This window comes from Rhinatrema bivittatum, chromosome 1, assembly GCF_901001135.1.
Source record: "Rhinatrema bivittatum chromosome 1, aRhiBiv1.1, whole genome shotgun sequence".
Classification (NCBI taxonomy): domain Eukaryota; kingdom Metazoa; phylum Chordata; class Amphibia; order Gymnophiona; family Rhinatrematidae; genus Rhinatrema; species Rhinatrema bivittatum.
The window spans coordinates 579,690,403-579,709,877 of NC_042615.1; the positions used below are offsets into that span (position 1 = coordinate 579,690,403).

The 19,475-nt window shown below is 40.8% G+C and overlaps 1 protein-coding gene across 2 annotated transcripts in view; it reads right to left on the reverse strand.

Moving 5' to 3' along the window:
* Positions 1-891: 891 nt before the first annotated feature.
* The window catches only part of LOC115100041 (hippocampus abundant transcript-like protein 1), a 166,986-nt gene continuing 148,402 nt past the window's right edge, over positions 892-19,475 (reverse strand). For both annotated transcript variants that reach the window (XM_029618204.1, XM_029618213.1), the window contains exons 11-12: positions 9,741-9,895; positions 892-2,191 (exon numbers count right to left, since the gene is read on the reverse strand). In XM_029618204.1, coding sequence (XP_029474064.1) covers positions 1,976-2,191; positions 9,741-9,895 — 371 coding nt within the window. In that variant the 3' untranslated portion in view covers positions 892-1,975. The remainder of the gene's footprint in view (positions 2,192-9,740; positions 9,896-19,475) is intronic.

Sequence of the window (19,475 nt, forward strand, 5' to 3'; positions counted from 1 at the left end):
TCTTTCTTGGAGAGAGGGGGCTATGCTACTCTACCATTATGTCATGTTACTGCAAATACATTCTTGTTTAAAGAAAACCCTCAAAACACAAACCATTATGGTTTGAAATATATTCTCACTAGGTAGGAAAGTAAACTTGAAAACATTTTGTTTGAATATATTTTGTGTTTATGAACATGATTTAATTTTTGTACAGCTTTCTATTGCTTAATATATAGTAAGCATGCTTTCCCTTGATGTATATATGATATATATAGATGCATGTATGTATCTCCATCATATTTAGTTGAAAGCAGTTTTACCATATTAGTACCAAATTAGTACTATATGCACACCACACATGCATGCACATATATACAAACATTGAAACATTCTTAGGAGAGCATACTGATGAGCTATGTCCCTCTTGGCTCAAAACAATACAATGCTTCTATATTATACACTGGTAATTTATAGAATTGTGGCAACCATTCACAAACATCCATATCTTTGCCTCTGCCAAATGGACTCAATAGTCACAGTATGGAGACGTGAGAGAGACGGTAAGGAGGCTTGGGCTATGACCTCCATAGGGACCTTCGTTTTCAGTTATTTTATTTTCCTGGGGATTTATTACAACAAACAAAAATTGGTGGGAAAAAAGGAGTAATTTTTTTTCCACTGATTTTCTGCCATTTTTCTAAGTTATAAGAAACACAAATTCCCAAGGAAAATAAACTGAAAACTAATGTCCTTAGGCATACAACATTGATCAACACCACAACAAATTTGGTTTCAACATAGACATGGATATCTTCAGAGCTGCCACACACAAACATTTATAAAAAAAAAAAATAAAAAAAAAATCTATTGTCTGTGAAACCATGAGAAGCATAGCTCACTGATGTTTTCCTTTGGAGAAGTATATCTTCTAATGGTCCATGGATGCTGCAGCAAATCTGAAATCTAGAGATTTTTTTTTTTTTTTTAATTCTGCATTAGAAATATTTTCTAGAAATCTAGACAATGAGCTCACAAAATTGTTTTTAAATTGAAGTTCAGTACACTGGGATACACCACTTGATATGCATATTAAATTGTTTGTAAATAAATCTCTAAATAGGAGTTAAGGCTGGAGTGCAATGACTGAGGTGATTCAATCCATACAGCATTTTTAAGTAGTAATGGAAAATTACTAGATAATAAATACAAAATGCAAACCTGAATGTAATCTATCATCTAGTCTGAACAATTAAAGATGTCCATAACTATAGAGGTATGCAGGGCCACACACCTACAAAACTCCATTTAGTCCAACAGAATATCCAAACTGGTGAATACCCAGTGGTATATTTACTAATATATACCATTTCAGACCAGAAACTTTATTTTTACATAACCTTCATTCACAGGCCAGATATTTATTCTACTTGACAATACAGCTACTACACAGACAGTAATGCCCATGTTTTGTGTTACTAAGGGGCCAGATCAGAAATACTGGATCCATGCATGCATCCTATGTATACCCTTATACACTCAGATATTCACTGCCTTTAAGTATGTGTAAATCAGTCCAAAAATATCAAATGTACAAGCGGAATATATATCCTACCTATGGTAAGTGAAAAAATATGCAATCCCCAAATCTTTAAAACTTCCAATGGCAGAACAACAGCTCACCTAACAATCAGCTTACTTAGCTTAAGGTATGCTTTGGAAATGTTCACCTTCGGGCACTACAAGAGTGGTATATTATGAATATTCTACTGCTGGTACTTCAATATTAAGGCTTGAAATGGCATTTGCAACTGCATATCAGTTAAAAAATAAACTCAAGCCTTAAAACTCTAATGTACCAAAAACATAAGGGAAAAAGACACGTCTACAAATTATGCCTGAGTGTGTCTGCTAGCATTGAACCTATTACAATCTTTCTGCTCTGCCTTGATCCCCTCAGCACAGTACGCCGACAGTCACTTGGAAGCACTAGTCCTCAGACGCTGCTGTCCTGCAGCAGTGGCTCTATGTCTTCTTCATTGCCTCGATCCGGATTATTTTCCTGGGAACTGCTGACAACATCGTTGTGCTGCCTGGTACTGCTGCTCTTTGATAAATGGCCACTGTGTTCAGGGATGAATAAGGCAACCAGAAAAGCAAGAAGAACTGCACATGCTCCAAACAGGAATGGCGGGCCAGGGATAATAGTTCTCTGGAAGTCAAGAAAAGTATACACAAAATACAAACTTTTGTAAACTTATGAAACAATTATCATATTTTATTGCTCCAAGAGGTCAGCAAAAGGAGTATGCACAATATTACATTTGGCACATGCTAATGAGCCTTGATTTGCTAAATTAGACACCAAAATCCCATAGTACAATGGAAGCTAGTAAAATAAACAAAATATTCTAGTTGTTAAATTCTTCAGTTTCGTGAGCATAATAAATTCAACTCTTTGTGATCATTAAAAGCAAAAAAAAAAAGTACAAAAGACAGCAGCCATACATTATGAACTGCCCACACTACTCTCTGGTAACCTACTACTTCCATTTCCTCTACCAGCTGTAATATTCAGTTCACGTTAACATCAAATATTTTGGGGGCTAGCTTTGATTTTCCTGGTTCATCAGCTGGCAGGTCTGGTCAGGAGGATTTGTAATTATGTTAGCATGTCCACATAATCTGACACTGAATATTTGATTTGCAAATCTCACTGGTCTAAACTTGAAAGCAAAGTCGCTTACCTGTATCCAGAGTTCTCTATAGGCAGCAAGATAAACCAACCATAACCGGTAGTTGATATCTGATGCCACAGACATGGTCTCTGCTCTCAAAGCTCAGAAATCTTTCAAAGCTTGCACAAAAGCTCTCGTGCATAGTCACTGCCTCATAGGCCCTTCAGTTTCTTCCAGATATTTAAGCTTAAGCGAAGTAGTTGACACTACATGTAGATGGGCAAGAAAGAACCGTATGGCTGATTTATTCTGTCTACAGAGACCCTGGTTACAGGTAAACCACTTTGCTTTCTCTGTCAACAAGTAGGATTAAATCATCCATTAGTAGGGAAGCCCAAATTAACGATTGCCTTACGAAGCTACTGTTGAATAGGCAATCTGAACCCCCACCCAGTGATGTATAGACTACTGTGTGAAAAGGCTGCGCCAAACTGTTTGCCCTAATCTATTGTCTCTTTGGGAAATGCTCTCCAAACAGTGGGATGTGAAAACGTAGCAGTTTTGCCCATGTCTTCAATCTAAGTTGCCCTAAAATGAGCCACTTAGAAACACAGAAATGACGGCAGAAGAAGACCAAACGGCCCATCCAGTCTGCCCAGCAAGCTTCACACATTTTTTTCTCATACTTATCTGTTTCTCTTAGCTCTTTGGTTCTATTTCCCTTCCACCCCCACCATTAATGTAGAGAGCAGTGATGGAGCTGCATCCAAGTGAAATATCAAGCTTGATTAGTTAGGGGTAGTAGGGGAAGTAACTGCCGCAATAAGCAAGCTACACCCATGCTTATTTGTTTTACCCAGACTATGTTATTCAGCCCTTATTGGTTGTTTTTCTTCTCCCCTGCCGTTGAAGCAGGGAGCTATGCTGGATATGCGTGTAGTATCAGTTTTTCTTCTCCCCTGCCGTTGAAGCAGAGAGCTATGCTGGATATGCGTGAAGGTATCAGTTTTTCTTCTCCCCTGCCGTTGAAGCAGAGAGCTATGCTGGATATGCGTGAAGTATCAGTTTTTCTTCTCCCCTGCCGTTAAAGCAGAGAGCTATGCTGGAAATGCATTGAAAGTGAAGTATCAGGCTTATTTGGTTTGGGGTAGTAACCGCCGTAACAAGCCAGCTACTCCCCGCTTTGTGAGTGCGAATCCTTTTTTCTTCTCCCCTGCCGTTGAAGCAGAGAGCTATGCTGGATATGCGTGAAGTATCAGTTTTTCTTCTCCCCTGCCGTTGAAGCAGAGAGCTATGCTGGATATGGCGACTGATGTCGCCATGGCCCGCACCTGATGACCCTTGATGGTCTGTAACCTGTAAACCATTCGGCAAATAGTGATGCACTATAAAGACCACTAGCCAATTTAAGAGAGTTCTTTGGCAACTGCTCTTCCCAATCTGTTGTGATCAAAGGACATGTATAGTTGAGAAACGTGATGGCAACATTGAGCCCTCATGAGGTAATATGCTAGGGCTGTCTTACAGGGAAGAGCCAGATCTCCTCTGTATATATGTGACCTTGGAAAGAACAAGCGGAGTACAATTGACCAGTTGATGTGGAACACAGATACTACTTTTGGAGGGAATTTAGGGCGAGTGCATAGAACGTATGGAAAAACTGAAGGTATATTTATTTATTTATTTGCTTTTTTATACCGACATTCAACATGTGTTATCATATCAGTTTACATGGAACGATTTAAGTGGGTTACATTGTAACAGGGGGTGGAACTTGGAGAACATAACAGGGGGAGAGAAGTTTAACAAACTATTAAAGGATAACTATCTCTTATCGTTTAGGTATACAGGAGTTTAATATTCTGAGTTAATTGGATTTCAAAAAGTGGCTTGAGTCTGAGGGGGGTGGGGGAGTGTGATGAGTGTTAGCGGTTCTTAGTGTGTTGCGAAGGCTTTTTGGAAGAGCCATGTTTTTAGCTTCTTTTTGAAGGTTTGTGTTATTGGTTTGAGTCTTAGGTCCTTGGGGAGGGTGTTCCATAGGGAGAGTCCGGCTACAGAGAGAGCACATTCTCTGGTTGAGCTGTGGTGGGCTAGTTTTGGGGAGGGGATGGTGAGAAGGCCAGTGTTTGTGGAACGTAGATTTCTTTGTGGTGTCTGGAAGTTCAGTGCGGCATTCATCCATTCTGTTTGTTGCTGTATAGTGCTTTGTGGATGAGGGATAAGGTTTTGTACTGTATCCTGTAAGGGATTGGAGGCCAGTGTAGTTCTTTGAGAATTGGAGTGATGTGATCTGATTTTTTGCTGCTGGTGAGATATCTTGCTGCGGCATTTTGTAGGAGTTGAAGTGGTTTGAGGGTGGAAGCTGGTAGGCCTAGGAGCATGGCGTTGAAGTAGTCAAGTTTGGAGAACAGGAGAGCTTGAAGTGCGGTTCTGTAGTCTTGGGGTGTAGGAGGGTTTGATTTTCTTTAGGACTTGGAGTTTGTAGAAACCTTCTCTTATTGTGGTATTTATGTGCTTCTTGAGGTTTAATTCGCTGTCTAGCGTGATTCCTAGATCTCTTGTGGTGAGGATGATTTCTTTATTTGTTATGCAGGTATTGAGTTGGGGGTCAGGTATAGTTGGGGTTTTGTTGCATATGTAGAGTATTTCGGTTTTATTGTGGTTGAGGGTGAGAGCCATTTGTGTTAGTAGTTGTTGGATTGCTTTGAGGTGGGTGCCCCAGAGTTTTAGGGTGTCTGCGATGGTGTCTCGTATGGGGAAGAGGATTTGGACGTCGTCGATGTATATGTAGTATGTTAGACCGAGTCCAGATAGGAGTTTGCATAGAGGTAGGAAGTAGATGTTGAAGAGTGTGGATGATAATGAGGATCCTTGAGGGACACCGTGGGGGAAATCTGTGTTGTTGGTTCTGACTTTGTAGAATCTGTTTGAGAGGTAGGATTTGAACCAGCTGATTGTAATGTCGCATAGTCCAATTTCTTTTAGTTTGTTCAGGAGGATGTTGTGGTTGATGGTATCAAAGGCTGCTGATATATCGAGGAATATGAGAATGTATTTTTGGCTATTGTCTAGGCCTTTGAGGATTGTGTTTGAGAGGGATAGTAGTAGGGTTTCTGTACTGAGGGTGCTCCTGAATCAGTGTTATGCTGGAAAGAGTATTTTGTGGTATTCTAGGTGGTCCGAGAGTTGCTGATTGATGATTTTTTCTAGTGTTTTGGCTATGAAGGGGAGGTTGGATATAGGCCTGAAGTTGGCTACATCGGATTCGTCAAGGTGGGGTTTTTTGAGTATTGGATTGATGATAGTGCAATTGAGTTTGTTGGGAAGATGCTTTCGTCTAGAGAGGTTGATTATGTCGGCGATGGGCCTGGCGATGATGTTGAAACTTGTTTGAGTGTTTTTATTGGGAGGGTGTCTATTGGGTGTGAAGCAGGGTTCATTTTTCGGATGATAGTTTCAATCTCGGTGGAGGCTATGTTCTCAAAGTGTGACCATCTAATGTCAGGTTTGCTTGAAGGGATTGCAGTCTCTTCGTCCGTGGTTGGGTTTTTTGTGACAAGGTTGAGGATTTTATCCTGGAAGAAGTTGGCAAATTTGTCGGTGATCATTTGTCTGGAGGTGGGGGGGGGGGGGGGGGGGTTTTGGCGGGTAGAATGAGGTCATTAATGTATGGGAAAAGTGCTCTGGGGTTGAATTGGTAGTTATGTATCTTTCTGGCGTAGAAATCTTTTCTGGCTTTGTCGACGTCAGTTTTGTATATGTAGAGGACGGTTTTGTATTTATCTCTAAGTTGGTTTGTTGGGTTCTTTCTCCATTTCTTTTCTTCCATTCTTAGGATGTTTTTGATGTTTGGAGGCTTTGGGTGTGCCATGGGGCTTTCTACTTCTAGGCGGGTTTGATTACTTTCTTGATGATGGGGCATTTCTTTTCTGCTATTTCAGAGGTGATGGTGAGCCAGGAGTCTATGGCAGAGTTGGTGCTGGTTCTGTCTAAGGATTTTAAGTTGTGTGGCAGGATTTCAATTAGTTCATAACTGGAGCAAGGCATGGTGAATTTGATGTGTTTGGGGTTCAGTAGTAGTCTGGTTTCTATGAGTTTGTGGTCCGACCATGGGAGATCTGTGATGGAGGGGAGTTGTTTGAGCTCAACTTTATCGTTTATGAATATGAGGTCTAGAGTGTGGCCTGATCTTTGGGTTGAGGTTTCTACTATTTGCTTGAGGCCGATTGCTGTCATGGTGTCAAGGAGGAGTCGGCAGGTGGTGGAGAGGGGGGTTTTATCGACGCGAAGGTTGAAGTCTCCTAGAATTATGGCTGGTGTATTCGTGTTAATGTTATTTGTTATGGCTTCAATCAGGGGTGATGGGTCATTTTCTAGAAGACCGGGTGGGGCGTATGGCAGTATAACTTGTAGGTACTTAGATTTGAAAAGAGCGATTTCGAGGGGGGGGTAGTAAGTTAATATTATGGAGTCTGAATTTGTATTTTTTTGGGGCTATAAATAGGAGACCGCCACCTTTCTTTTTTTTTCTGGGCAATGAGTAGATTTCGTATAGTGTTTTGGGCAGTTGATTTATAAGGGCTGTGTTGGATTCTTTCAGCCAGGATTCGGTTACGCAGCAGATTTCAGGGTGGTTGTCGAGAATGTCGTGGAGGATTGGTAGTTTTTTGGCAATTGATTGAGCATTGACTAGGATAAGCGATAGGATTGTAAGGGTAGAGATGTGAGAGTGGGGGAGGATGGGTATTGTGAGGAGTCTTTGGGGTCTGTTCGTGATGGGCAACGCCTTTAATTCTCTCACTCTTCGAGCTGAGGTGACAGCTTCAAGAAACACCCTTGAAAGCACTGAGGCAAATCACTTGGGAATAAGCTGTATGACACCATGGAAGTCTTCTGTGCCATGGAAGACAATGCCATATGTGCCAGAGAGCTCCTCATTAAGGATACCTAAGGTGCTCTTCTCCTTATCGAGCCAGGGTCTACCCAGACTCTGCACATATGGTGCTGACCTCTTCAGTGCCAAGGTAAACTGCTCTAGAGAGGATGCCTCACAATGCTTATGTACTCTTTTTGGTGCCTTTTCTGGCACCTTAGACTTTTATGTCATGTTCATAAACCAGCATTGGGGGGTAGGGGGAGAGCCTTCCCAGCCAATTTGTAATAAGAAAAAGAAGTAGACTCCCAGAATGATTTCCACTGCTTTATGTGGTGCTGGGAGTGCAATGGATCCTCCCTTTGGGGGATGATGGAATGGCTGCACTGTCCATTCTCTTACCAAGATTTCAAGGCCTTACCTGAGAGAGATTGCCACAGGTCCTCCACCTTCCAGGCATGGATCTGAAGTGCCCACAGACATCCTGCCACAATTAGGGCAACTTGGGGTATCGTGGTCTGGACCCAGGCAGTGAAAGCATGTAAAGGGGGTGTCCATGATGGACATCCAATTCTCAACACACAAATCTTAAACCTGCTAAATCACAGGTTTCTTCTTTTTATTTATATTTTTTCTTTTTTTTGTGGGTAGAACATACAAGGTTTTACTTTGAGAGGCTGCTGAGGCAGTAGTGAAAAAAGAATTTGCAAACTTGCAAATTTCAAGGAAAAAGTTGAAACGTAGAAAAATATTTGAGAGAGACTAGGAATCTGTCTATGCGGCAGCTCAGACAACGACTGAGGGGCTCATTAGGCAGCTGCTGCAATCTGCAACTCCAACACATGCTCAGAAAGACTTTTGAACTCTGACAGCTGAGTCCATGTTGGTGCCATTTGATGACATCACTCACTTGCTATAGCTGATTTAATCTTGCTTGTCAATGGAGAATGCTTAGTCAAAAATGGAAACAACTGCTTGGACTGACAAATATAGTCACCTTGATTTAGTCAAACAGGGTCAAAGGTTGTTTACATGAGCCATAGCCACTACCATCCTCCTGCTCAAGCCCCTTTCAATTGTCTTCTTAGGCAAGACAGATAATTTATGCTGACTTTCCCATTCCTAAATAAAACCAACCTACAAAGTAACAGTTTTATTTTATAGTACTTTCTGGTCTCATACTCTTTAAATCAATTCAGCAGTAGCCCAACAGGATAACAAGGGTTCAAATCCTACTTCCCCTACTCACACTCCTTGTGACCTTAGGCTAGTCACTATCACCTACTGCCTCAGGTATCTACTTGAACACAGATATATTAAGTTTGAAAACATTTTACAAACTGGGTTTTCATGCAGTTTTGCACACAAAGCCCATGTGTGAAATGTTGTTCACATTTTTTGGTCTCACAGATAGTAAAATTTCATGTATGGCTCATTACACACAAAATTTAATTTAATTTCATAATTAATGAGCTGTTGTGATACAAGATCATGCAAAGCTGCTCATTAATTAAGAATTTATAGAAAATCAGCCCAAAAAGGCTTTGTGGGCCAGTTTTCACAAGAAATAACTATGACCTGTATCTTTTTAGCCAGCTTCTCAACTGAAAATTTTCACGTGAAAAATTGCTACAGAGCTCATTTTGCAACTATAGCAAAGTTTCTTGTGAACAGATCACTAACCTGCAGGAAATTCTAAGGGTTAGCACACAAGCCTCTTAAGACTAAGCTCCTTGTGACAGAGATTTATCGTACTTGAATTCTAATAATGCAGTAAGCCACCTTGAACATGATTTGGAAAGGTGGGCTAAAAATTCCAATTATAAAATGTAAAATATTTTGTTGTTCTTTCTTCTCTTTTGTCCTTAGAAATTAATATAAGCTGGGCATGATTATTTCCTTTTTAGACAGTGATAGCTGGCAATAAGTAAAGTGCAAGAAGAAGTGCTTTGCTATGCTACTGCTTCCACACATTTCAGTGTCAAATATTGTAGACAAAGTAAAAACAGCTACCCAAACTAATTTCCTTTTCTGTGTCTTGGTTTTCTTACATATCATTTGATACATATATAAGAAAATCACCCACGCAGTTAACAGATTTACATTGGACTGAAGACTGAATGCTTGCTGAGACCTATTTAACAAGAAAGTTTTGCTACAGAAATTTAATGACAGGAAACCAAAAGTTCCCAAATGTATCTTTCTCTTACCGCATCAGTGGGATCTTGCATGGTCTTGTCAGAGTTTGGGGCTGGAGCCAGCCCACTGAGCTCCACATGAAACAAGAAGAATACAAAGCCATATAGAGCAGGGCCCAGACCATTACACAGTCCTCGAATTCCAGTTATCATCCCTTGCACAACACCTGTATGACAACAAGGGCATAAATATCTATTGCTTAGACTTTATTTTGATTTGAAATTAATACTCAAGAATTACAGGATTTGTACTGATTGTGAAATAGGTGCTTTAAACAGAAGAGAATAAGCTTCAAGTAATTCTTAAGCATGAAACTTCTTGCACTGAATGAGGCTGATGGAACTTTTCAGTTTTGTTTATGGACCATTTTTTCTCAGTATAATTTCTTGTAATATAAGAAGCAATCGGACATATTAAAAACTTACCTGATGAATCATCATTTGCCTTTCTTTGACAATCATTTATTTTGAGCACAAAATATTAACTGAGTGCTGGTCTTAGCCTCGTAATGGCAGCACCCCTTCAGTTTTACAAGAATGACCCAGGAGACTAAGTACTGGAATTGGCTAGTCTGATTCTGCCCTTTCCTGTGTTTATCTCCTCTGTGCCACAATTACATCAGTGACAGTCTAATCTGGGTTCTTGGATGGCAAATGAGAATACAAATTAATGCAAACTGGTTTTAATTAGGTGGATATTTATTCACTGGAAAATTAAGCTCCAAACACTAACTGTACCTTGCCCAGAACACCAAACAAACAATAGCATCCATTAATTTGTTTTTATTACTCTATGGCAAAATCTTTTAGGTATAAAAGTCATTAAATCTCATGAAAACATGATTTATCAGCTTGTCAACAATTTGTTGCAAGTTTGCTACTTTTTTTGTTTCAGAAATACATTTATGTATTATATCTGATTTTATTCTTTCCACTAGATGGCACAACCACCTTAATCTTTGATTACAAGTAAAAAAAACATGTTAGCATAGTCTCAAAAGTGCCAGTTGTTCAGGATATGGGTTTCTCAAACCTATTTTAGCAAATATTTTAATAGGAACAACATTTCAGACACCTTATGCTATAGCTACCTCAACCTGTATTAATGGTTTACTTTTATCTTTCTTCCCTCATTGCCTTTACAGTTTCTTTCCTTGTCTTTTCTTTATTTGGCTCTAACAATGTTCTCGTCTCCCAAACATTTAAGATTAACCACTTTCCTTTGGAATTCTGAGCATCTGCAGTGGTTCACCCAGCTGGGCTCACAGCTTGCTAAGGGTTGGCAGAGTATACTGTATTATAGACATTTTAGCTAAAGCTAACTTGCAACAAACATTTTTTTTTTTTTTTTTTTTTTTTTAGAGTGAGTGTTAGTGGTAGGACAAAAATATGATGGTAGATAACCTTGAGGCCAGTGGTTGCTATACAGGGAAGGAAGGGGCAATTGCTACCACCCAAGAAGTGGCTTGTTTTTCTGCCTACCCTTGCCACACACACACACACCCCTACCATTTGCCACCCCCATTTCAGAGCATGGCTGCTGTGCTGGCCCTGCCCTAACTCCCTCAAAGTTCCCTTCATGTTCCAGCACTGGGTGGCCAAGTAAAAGAGCAAGACCAGTGGCCCAGGGCTTCTAACCCACTCTTGCTGCCAGCACCTCTCTCTCTCTCTTGTTTGATCCATGTGGTCCTCCATAAATCCCAGCAGGCAGAAACAAAAAAGATTTGAAGTACTGGTCAGGTATGAGGAGAAAGGAGTCTGAGGATTCGATTTTGATGCAGGGAGAACAGGGACACAGGTAGCAACATGGGGAGGCAGGAAGTGGAGACTCAGGGGCTGGATGGAAACGCAGGAACTTAGGGATTGTGTCAGGATTCTGGACAGTGATTGTGTGGCTGAGTGGAGATTCTGAAGAGTAGGGGCTTGGGGTGAGATGGGATACAAGAGGCAGTGGAAAAAGATGGACTGTAAAGAGACAGAGGAAAGGGACAGGTCTGTGAAAGGAGTGAGAAGATGCTAATAGATTGGGTACACAACAAAGGGGCTGGGGGAAGGGAGGGAGGGAGGGAATGATGACAGGAAAAGGGTTGGGGTTAATGAAACAGAAGAAAGTAGATCAGGACTGGGGAGGGTGAGTGGGAAGAGAGGGATATTGAGAACTGAAGGGTGAAAGGGAGAAGGGGTGAAATCTAGCTATGAGTGGACAGAAGAGAGAAAAAAGTTTGAACAGAAAAGATCAATGTCAGAGAGAGGAATAGGTGAAATGAAGGCAATAGAGAAAAAAGAAAGCAAGTTTTCTTAGTTGTAAAACAGGATTCTCCACAGACATCAGGATGTATAAGTCATAACATGTGAGTGACATCATCCAAAGGCACTGACATGACCCAGCTCTCAGTATAGACTTTACTGAGCATGCAAAGGAATTCCCACATATAGGCTGCCTTGTGAGCCTCTCGGTCTTACAGGAGCTTAACCTTCAGCAAGATAGCTGACTCTCCACAGAGGCAGGCAGGAATTAAGTATGGCTAATTCATCTTGATGACTATGGAAAACCCTGCTTACAGTCTCAACAAAACAAGCACAAATTAGCTATAACATGGGGAGACCATAGCTGAGGGTTGCAGTGGAGCGATACTGAAAAGCAACCCAGTCACACCCATGGAGAGTGGACTATGCAGAACTGCTTGTCCAAAGTTACTGTCGCTTCAGGATATGCTGTCCAGACAGTAGTGGGACATGAAAAAGTGTGAACAGAAAATGATGTAGCAGCTTTGCAAACATTCTCAATACAAGTAATGAGCCACAGAAAGCAAACATTCTCGATACAAGTAATGAGCCATAGAAAGTTCACTTGATGAGCCTTGACAATCTGTAATCTATAAACCAGCCAGCGCATTAGTGTGTGAGATTGGCAACTGTCTATCCCAATCTATTGGGATTGAAGGACATGAAAAGTTGAGTCAGCGAGGATGAGTCCTCTTTAGATAGACCAGAGCACTCAGAGCCCAGGGAATGTCAATCCCATTCTCATTTGTGTGCATGCGGTCTTTGATAATATGTTGGTAGCACTATAGCTCGATTAATTTGGGGCATGTTCACAGAACCACTATTATGATAAAACTAGAGGTATGGTAAATATGAAAACAGAGCCTGTAGCCCACTTGCTCTGTCAACGTGATGGCCATGAAAAATACCACTTTCCAAGGTGGAAAAAGATAAGAGCTTCTTCAACCTGCTGGAAATATGCAGCAATAGCAATGAGATGAACTTTGAGTGAAGAGATGCTAAGGCCTGAGGATGAAAGGAAGGGAAAATACTGAAGCAAGATTCCTGGGCCACAGGAAAAGGATTTCCTGTGGCCTACACCAAGTCCTACACCAAGTCGAGAACCTCTTCCATTTGAAACTATGATTTTCTAGTCAAAAGCTTTCTGGTGGAAATCAGCATATCCTCCGCTTCCTTGGGAAGGAGTAAAGAGAAAACTACTGTGCATTAAATATCCATTCTGAGGGCCAACAATGGTAGGTTCAGATGACATATCTTGCCAGCTTCCCATGTGATGAGAGCTGAAAAGGATCCTAATTGAATCAGAGTCTGAATTGACAGGTGGATAAAATACAGATAACTACACTTGTCATGGCCAGTACTATGAGAAGAAACAGAATGTATGCAGAGTAGACTAATGCTCCATTCTAGCACAAAAATATCAGAAACTGATTTGTACTTGTTCAGATGCACAGAGCTAACTTCTCAACCTTTCTGTTGCCTTCTGAGGTGAATAAGTTGATCCCCTCCACCAATGACTGAACAATTAATTTGCAGTCCTCTAAATCAAGAATCATTCAAGCAAACATAATATTTTACTGAGATGGTCAGCCAAGATATTGTGGATTCTCATAATGTACGTCATCAGCAGATGGGCCTTGTGCTGCCTGCCCACAATCAGATTGCGAGAGCCTCCTGACAGAGGGAATACAATCTCCTACCATCCTTCTTGTTTATGTAGAACAAGGGCACTTGGCTGTCTGTCTGGATCAAAACTCTCTTTACCAACAGACTGTGAGAGAAAGCATAGTTGATAGCTTGCAGTTTTAGGATGATCTACAGATGACTCACCCCCAGGGTTCACAAACCTTGGGTCCACACCGCACTGGTGTGAGCCCCTATCCCTGAGTGGAAATGTCAACAGTCAATTGAGATGGTGGAATGTGAAGAGAGCCACCTCTAGCACTTTCAGATTTATCCACCACTGAAGAAATGCTCTCACCCCAGGGGTCACAGATCTAGTGGGCTAGCAGCTGGCAATGCCAATCGCACTACCTTCAGAAGTCCCACTGAGGGGCTTGCATGTGTATACTAGTCAAGGAACCACATGCACTCCAGCCACCATGTGGATGAGAATGACCAGGGTTGGCCTTGCTGGCACTTGATACTGTTGAAGGAGTGATTATATCAAGCCCATGGGCAATGTGGCCCTCTCAACAGGGAGAAACATCTTCTCCTGAGACAAGCAATCTAGGATCCTATGAACTGAATCCTCCGAAATGGAACCAGCTTTGATTTGACAAAGCTGACCAGGAAATCTAAGGATTGGAAGAGCCAAACAGTCTGCTAGAGGAACTCAAGAACTATCAAACAGAGACCCATCATCAACCAACAAGGAATTTTGTGAACCCTCTCTGGGCTGCTGAGATGCCAAAATGGAGCACTTTCGACTGGCAATATATGTTCTTCACCACTAACTGGAGGACTTACGATTGGCAAGGTGGATGGAGGTGTGTACATACACATCCTTCAGATCCAGCTATTACATCCAATCCCTTGGTTGAGTGAAAGGGAGAATTGTCTGAATCTCTCCTGAACCAACAATTTGTTCAGTCTTTGCATTTCAGGATAAGCCTCAGTCCCTCTGACGACTTCTTGATGGGCTGCTGAATTACTCTTATTATGCTCTGATCCTTGCTTCCTTTTGTAAATGATCAATAGTTCATGTGATATTTTATAGATTTTTTTAATGTAGTTATATATTTTTAATCTAATATTGGAGTTATGAAAATTATTTTATGTATTTTGTAAATTACCATGAATTGTGATTATAAATAGTGTGATAAATCAAATAAACTAAACTAAAAACTTTGGCAACAATCCTGAGGAAGGACAGACTTGATCACCCACTGTTGGAGACAGACTCCACTACCAGTTGTAACTGGGCATACTGAGCATGATCAGAGCTGAAGATTGCAGTCTGTTGTGTCAAAGGATGAGAGAAGAGTTAAGCAGTAGCCATGCTCCACAATTTTTAGGATCCACCAGTCCCTGGTGATCCTACACCATTCCTGAAAAAGGACTGACACTTCCCACCACCAGAGATGGAGAGACAGGGCAAAAGAATGTCAAAAACTGGCCTCAGGCTTAGGCTGCAACTGCTGCTGGGCCTTCAGGTGATGCCTCTCTCTGCCATCCCCTACCAGGCTGGTGCTGATGTTGAAAGGTGGGCACAGATGACACTGAAAAGATTGGGTAGTCTTTGGAAAAATAGATGTTTGTAAGAGAAGAACCCAATGACTGCAGGGTGGACTGATGCTCCTTGATCAGAGCCATACTCCTTTACCTTGCCATCAAACAAGTTGCCCCTTGTATAGGGTACATCCATAAGGTGGTCATGCACATCCTCCCAAAGGCCTCTTGCTCTCAACTATGCAAGCTTTCAAGTTCCAATGGCTGTGGCCAAGGCTCTGGATGAAGTATCAAAGGCTTATTTATTTTATTTCTAGAAATTTGCTATTCCACCTTTTATTAAAATGTAATCACAAAGCGGATTACAATCAAGGTTAATTACAATTGCAGTTGAATCACAGTATACAACCATCACAGGAATAATAATCACAAGGGGGTGTAATCAGAAAGAGGCGAGATGATATGAGGTAGATAATCATGGTTGTTTGGAATGTAACAGAGCCTATCCTAGGATTTTATCTTCTAGGATTGCTAAAGATTAAGGTTAAACAAGGGACAGGGCATAGACAGGGCATAATGCATGCCCCACTATAGAAGAAGAGATGCTAAAGATGATAAAATAAGAAGCCTTTAGGGTTTGATGAGATGGTCTTATAAGTGTTCTGAAGTCTTTATAAGGAGGAACATTTCTCTCAAAGGGACAATGAGAACATCTGGTTGGATAGCTACACTTCTTGCTTTCTGAAAATAAGGTAGCTTGATTCGAGGCAAAAGGATAAAGGTAAGTTGTTCCAAGGTTTTGAGACATGACAATTGAATGACTACAGTCTTGTAGAAGTGAGTTTAACAGTTGACAAAAGGAGAGGAAGATATGAGGGCCACCTGAGATAATCAAAGATCTCTTGTGGGAGTGCAGAGGAATAAATGTTTGGAGAGAGATACTCAGGAGGTCAGTTTGTTCACATATTTGAAGGCTAGGCAGAGAGTTTTGAATTGTATTCTGTATTTGACCAGAAACCAGTATGACTTATTTAAGATTGGCTTTATGTAATCTGTTGCTTTGGCCCTGTGCAAGATTCTGGCAGCTGTGCTCTACAATATTTAGAGATGTTTGAGATTGTGTTGCGACACAGTGGCAAACGGAGAATTGCAGTAGTCCATGTATAATGATAAAGAGGCCGTGTTTATCGAAGTAGTTGTGCAAATGACAAATCTGGGCCTTCATTATAAAGCTGTGGGCCTAGTTGAACTGCTAGATTTCATACTGAGTAGAAGGTCTCCTGAGAGAGAGGGTAGGGATAATAAAGGCTAGCTTTGTTGACTTAGCCAAAAGAGTTTGGATTTGGTAGCATTTAGTTTGTGGTTGTTGAGCCATTGTGCTACTGCTGTTAGACATTTGTTAAGATTTGCAAGGGAAGAAGTTTGGTTTGAACCTATTTTCATGCAGAATTGGATGTTATCTGCAAAAAGGAGGTATTCAATATTGAAGGACTAGATGAGCTCACAGACTAGACAAATGTATATTCTAAAGAGCATCGGGGAAAGAGTATTTTTGTATTTGAGCCTAGTTTCTTCAGGATAAGTGATTATGACTTTTCATAATAGGAGAGGGGAAAAAGTGCCTTGGGTTAGCATGGTATTTATTATAGTTGCTAGCCATTGGGTTAAATTTTATATTAACTTGCATATGTATTTGGAAGTACTGAATCCACTGTGCAAGCTTCATAAATTTTCACATTTCTCCTCATCCTCCACTGCACTATGGAAGCCAGCTTGTATCTGGTTGTACAAATCCAGCAAAGGTTTCAACGTCTGTACGCAATTGTACAAATATACTAACATACAGTTGGTTATTTGTGATCTGGGCACTCACAGTTCCCCGGAAAAACCTCTCTTGCCAAAGAGTCCAAAGCCTTTGTATCTTATCCAGGAGGCAAACAGGAGTTTGCTTAGTCTGTTTCAAACACCAACAGAGTGATGTGGCTACTGGACTAGTCCATATTCTGGGGAGGCTAAGACCATGTATTTCATATCTAACTTGTAGGTGAAATAGGTGTTTGTCACATTTTCATGTGCAGGTCTTGGAAGAGTTTTAAAACCCAGAGTGAACCCACAGTGAATAATCAACAGTCAGCAGGAGGCTGTAGAAACTTAAGGAGCACAGACATCCATTTTCAGGTCTTTTTCCTTTGTGATGTTGATAGCATCTTTGTTGGCTTACTCAGAAATCATGAATAGCATAGTTCCTGCAGAGACATATGCCGACAATTGCAGAAAGGAATCTGAAAGAATTCCCATAGAGTTGTCATCCTATTCCCCTGATCATGGGGGGATGCTGAGCCAAGACTCTAACGAGGAGACCTCCACTGTTCTGAGGAGAAAAATCTGGTAAAAACCTCCAGGTGAGCCACACCCCCTTCTTCACCCTACAATTCATTCATAAACACCACTACTTAGTGGTGAGAGCTCTTTGCCAACGTCCAAAGCCCTTAAGGGGACACATCCTCCTTCAGGAGATTGAGAGTATCCCCACTATGTGGAAATTTCCACTGGCTGAACAATACTCTGTACTGGAGAGACATACTCTTCTGAGACCTAAATGGGTTCATCTTCATTAAGGGGCACTGGAAAGGCCAACATGGAAGTCTGTGTTACAGCTGTCCATACTGGCTGAACTGCATCATGTTCCTTAGGCTGTGCTGGTGGATCCTTCTTCCACGCCATCTTGGAGATGAAACTTGTGCATTTCCACCTCAAATTGCTACACCACGATGAGAATGGTGGCACCTTGTGTATGCTTGACTCCAATTAATCAGATGGTACTAGATTTTTATAGGTAAGGATTTTGCTGTTTGAAACTGGGGAGTTACAGTATGGCAGGTTTGCTAGACAGGCCCAGAGTGTCTATTTTGCAAGGTTTTGAGATACTTCAATGTGTCTAGCAGTGAAGAAGGTTTGTGATTTTGTTACTTAAAAATATTTATTTTTTAAGAGGGAATGTGTCAGCTCTTTTGGGGGATTTCTGTGGACATCAGAGTATGTTTCAGAACTGGAAAGGCAGGGTTTATATCGAGGTTCTGTCCCATCCTGAACAAACTCCACTTCTATATAGAATAAGTTGAATGATGCTAATAATTTTAATGGCAGTTTTACTGGTTAGTTGAAACTGGCTAGGAGTTTCTTTATTACATAAAAGGCTATTGGGATGTTTTCTTGTAATTTCTTTTATAGCCAATTTAAAGGCAGAAGACCATGCCATTGGGATGGATGCAACAAGTGGATTTGTCACTGACTTGCTCCCCTCCATAAATGTTCCTTTGCCTTACCTTCCTCATTACTTTTGTCTTGAGAGCCATTGCATGAGGTCCATCTAGTCCACCCACTTTTTTCCCTGGGAAAGTGCTTTAAATACCACATCTTTACTGCTGATCTTTACTGTCACTTCTATGTAATAACAGATCCTCTGTGGTTAAACTATGCTTTCTGGAATTATTAGTTTTTGCACCCAGCACCTCTCCCCTGGAAGGTTGTTCCATGTATCCACTATCCTTTCTATGAAGAAACATTTTCTGATAGTACCCCTGAGTCTATCCCACCTTGGATGCTGTAACCTCTAGTTCTAGTGTCTCCTCATAAAGCAGGAGTTATGAAGCTGAATACAATATGGTGAATTTCCTGATATATTAGACTTTTTCTTAATGTTCCTTTCCTTCTAGTATATTTCAACTGAGATAACACAATTATAGTGGAGACCCCATCACAGTGAACAATCATGCATATAACAGAAAGGATTCTTGGCTATGAATAAGTGAGGGGAAAGCCAAAGACAGATGACACACAGTTTTTCTTAGAGATATTTTATCCTCTCCATAGCCACTTAATATGGCATATCAGGACGATCTATTCTATCATCTTTACTTTTAAAAATATACATGCTGTTGGGTCAGCTTACTAGTGATGGTAGTGTCAGGTATCATTTTTATATAGTCGATATACAGCTGCATTTGTCTATAGATCCATATCCAAAAAAGACAATATTAAGGTTTAATGCCTGTTTAAACACCCAAGATGACGTGGAAAAGATGAGACTGGATCTAGCGAAACTTGAGAAATGGTCTGAAGTCTAGCAAATAAGATTTAATGCTAAAAAATGCAGGGTCAAGTATTTGGCTACAAAAACCCAAGCAAGCAGTACAATATATAGAGAGTTAAGTGTGCAAAATTAGAACAGGTTCTGGAAGTGATCAGATCTAATTGTCTTAAGGTGCTCAAAAAGGCAGATAAGGCAAC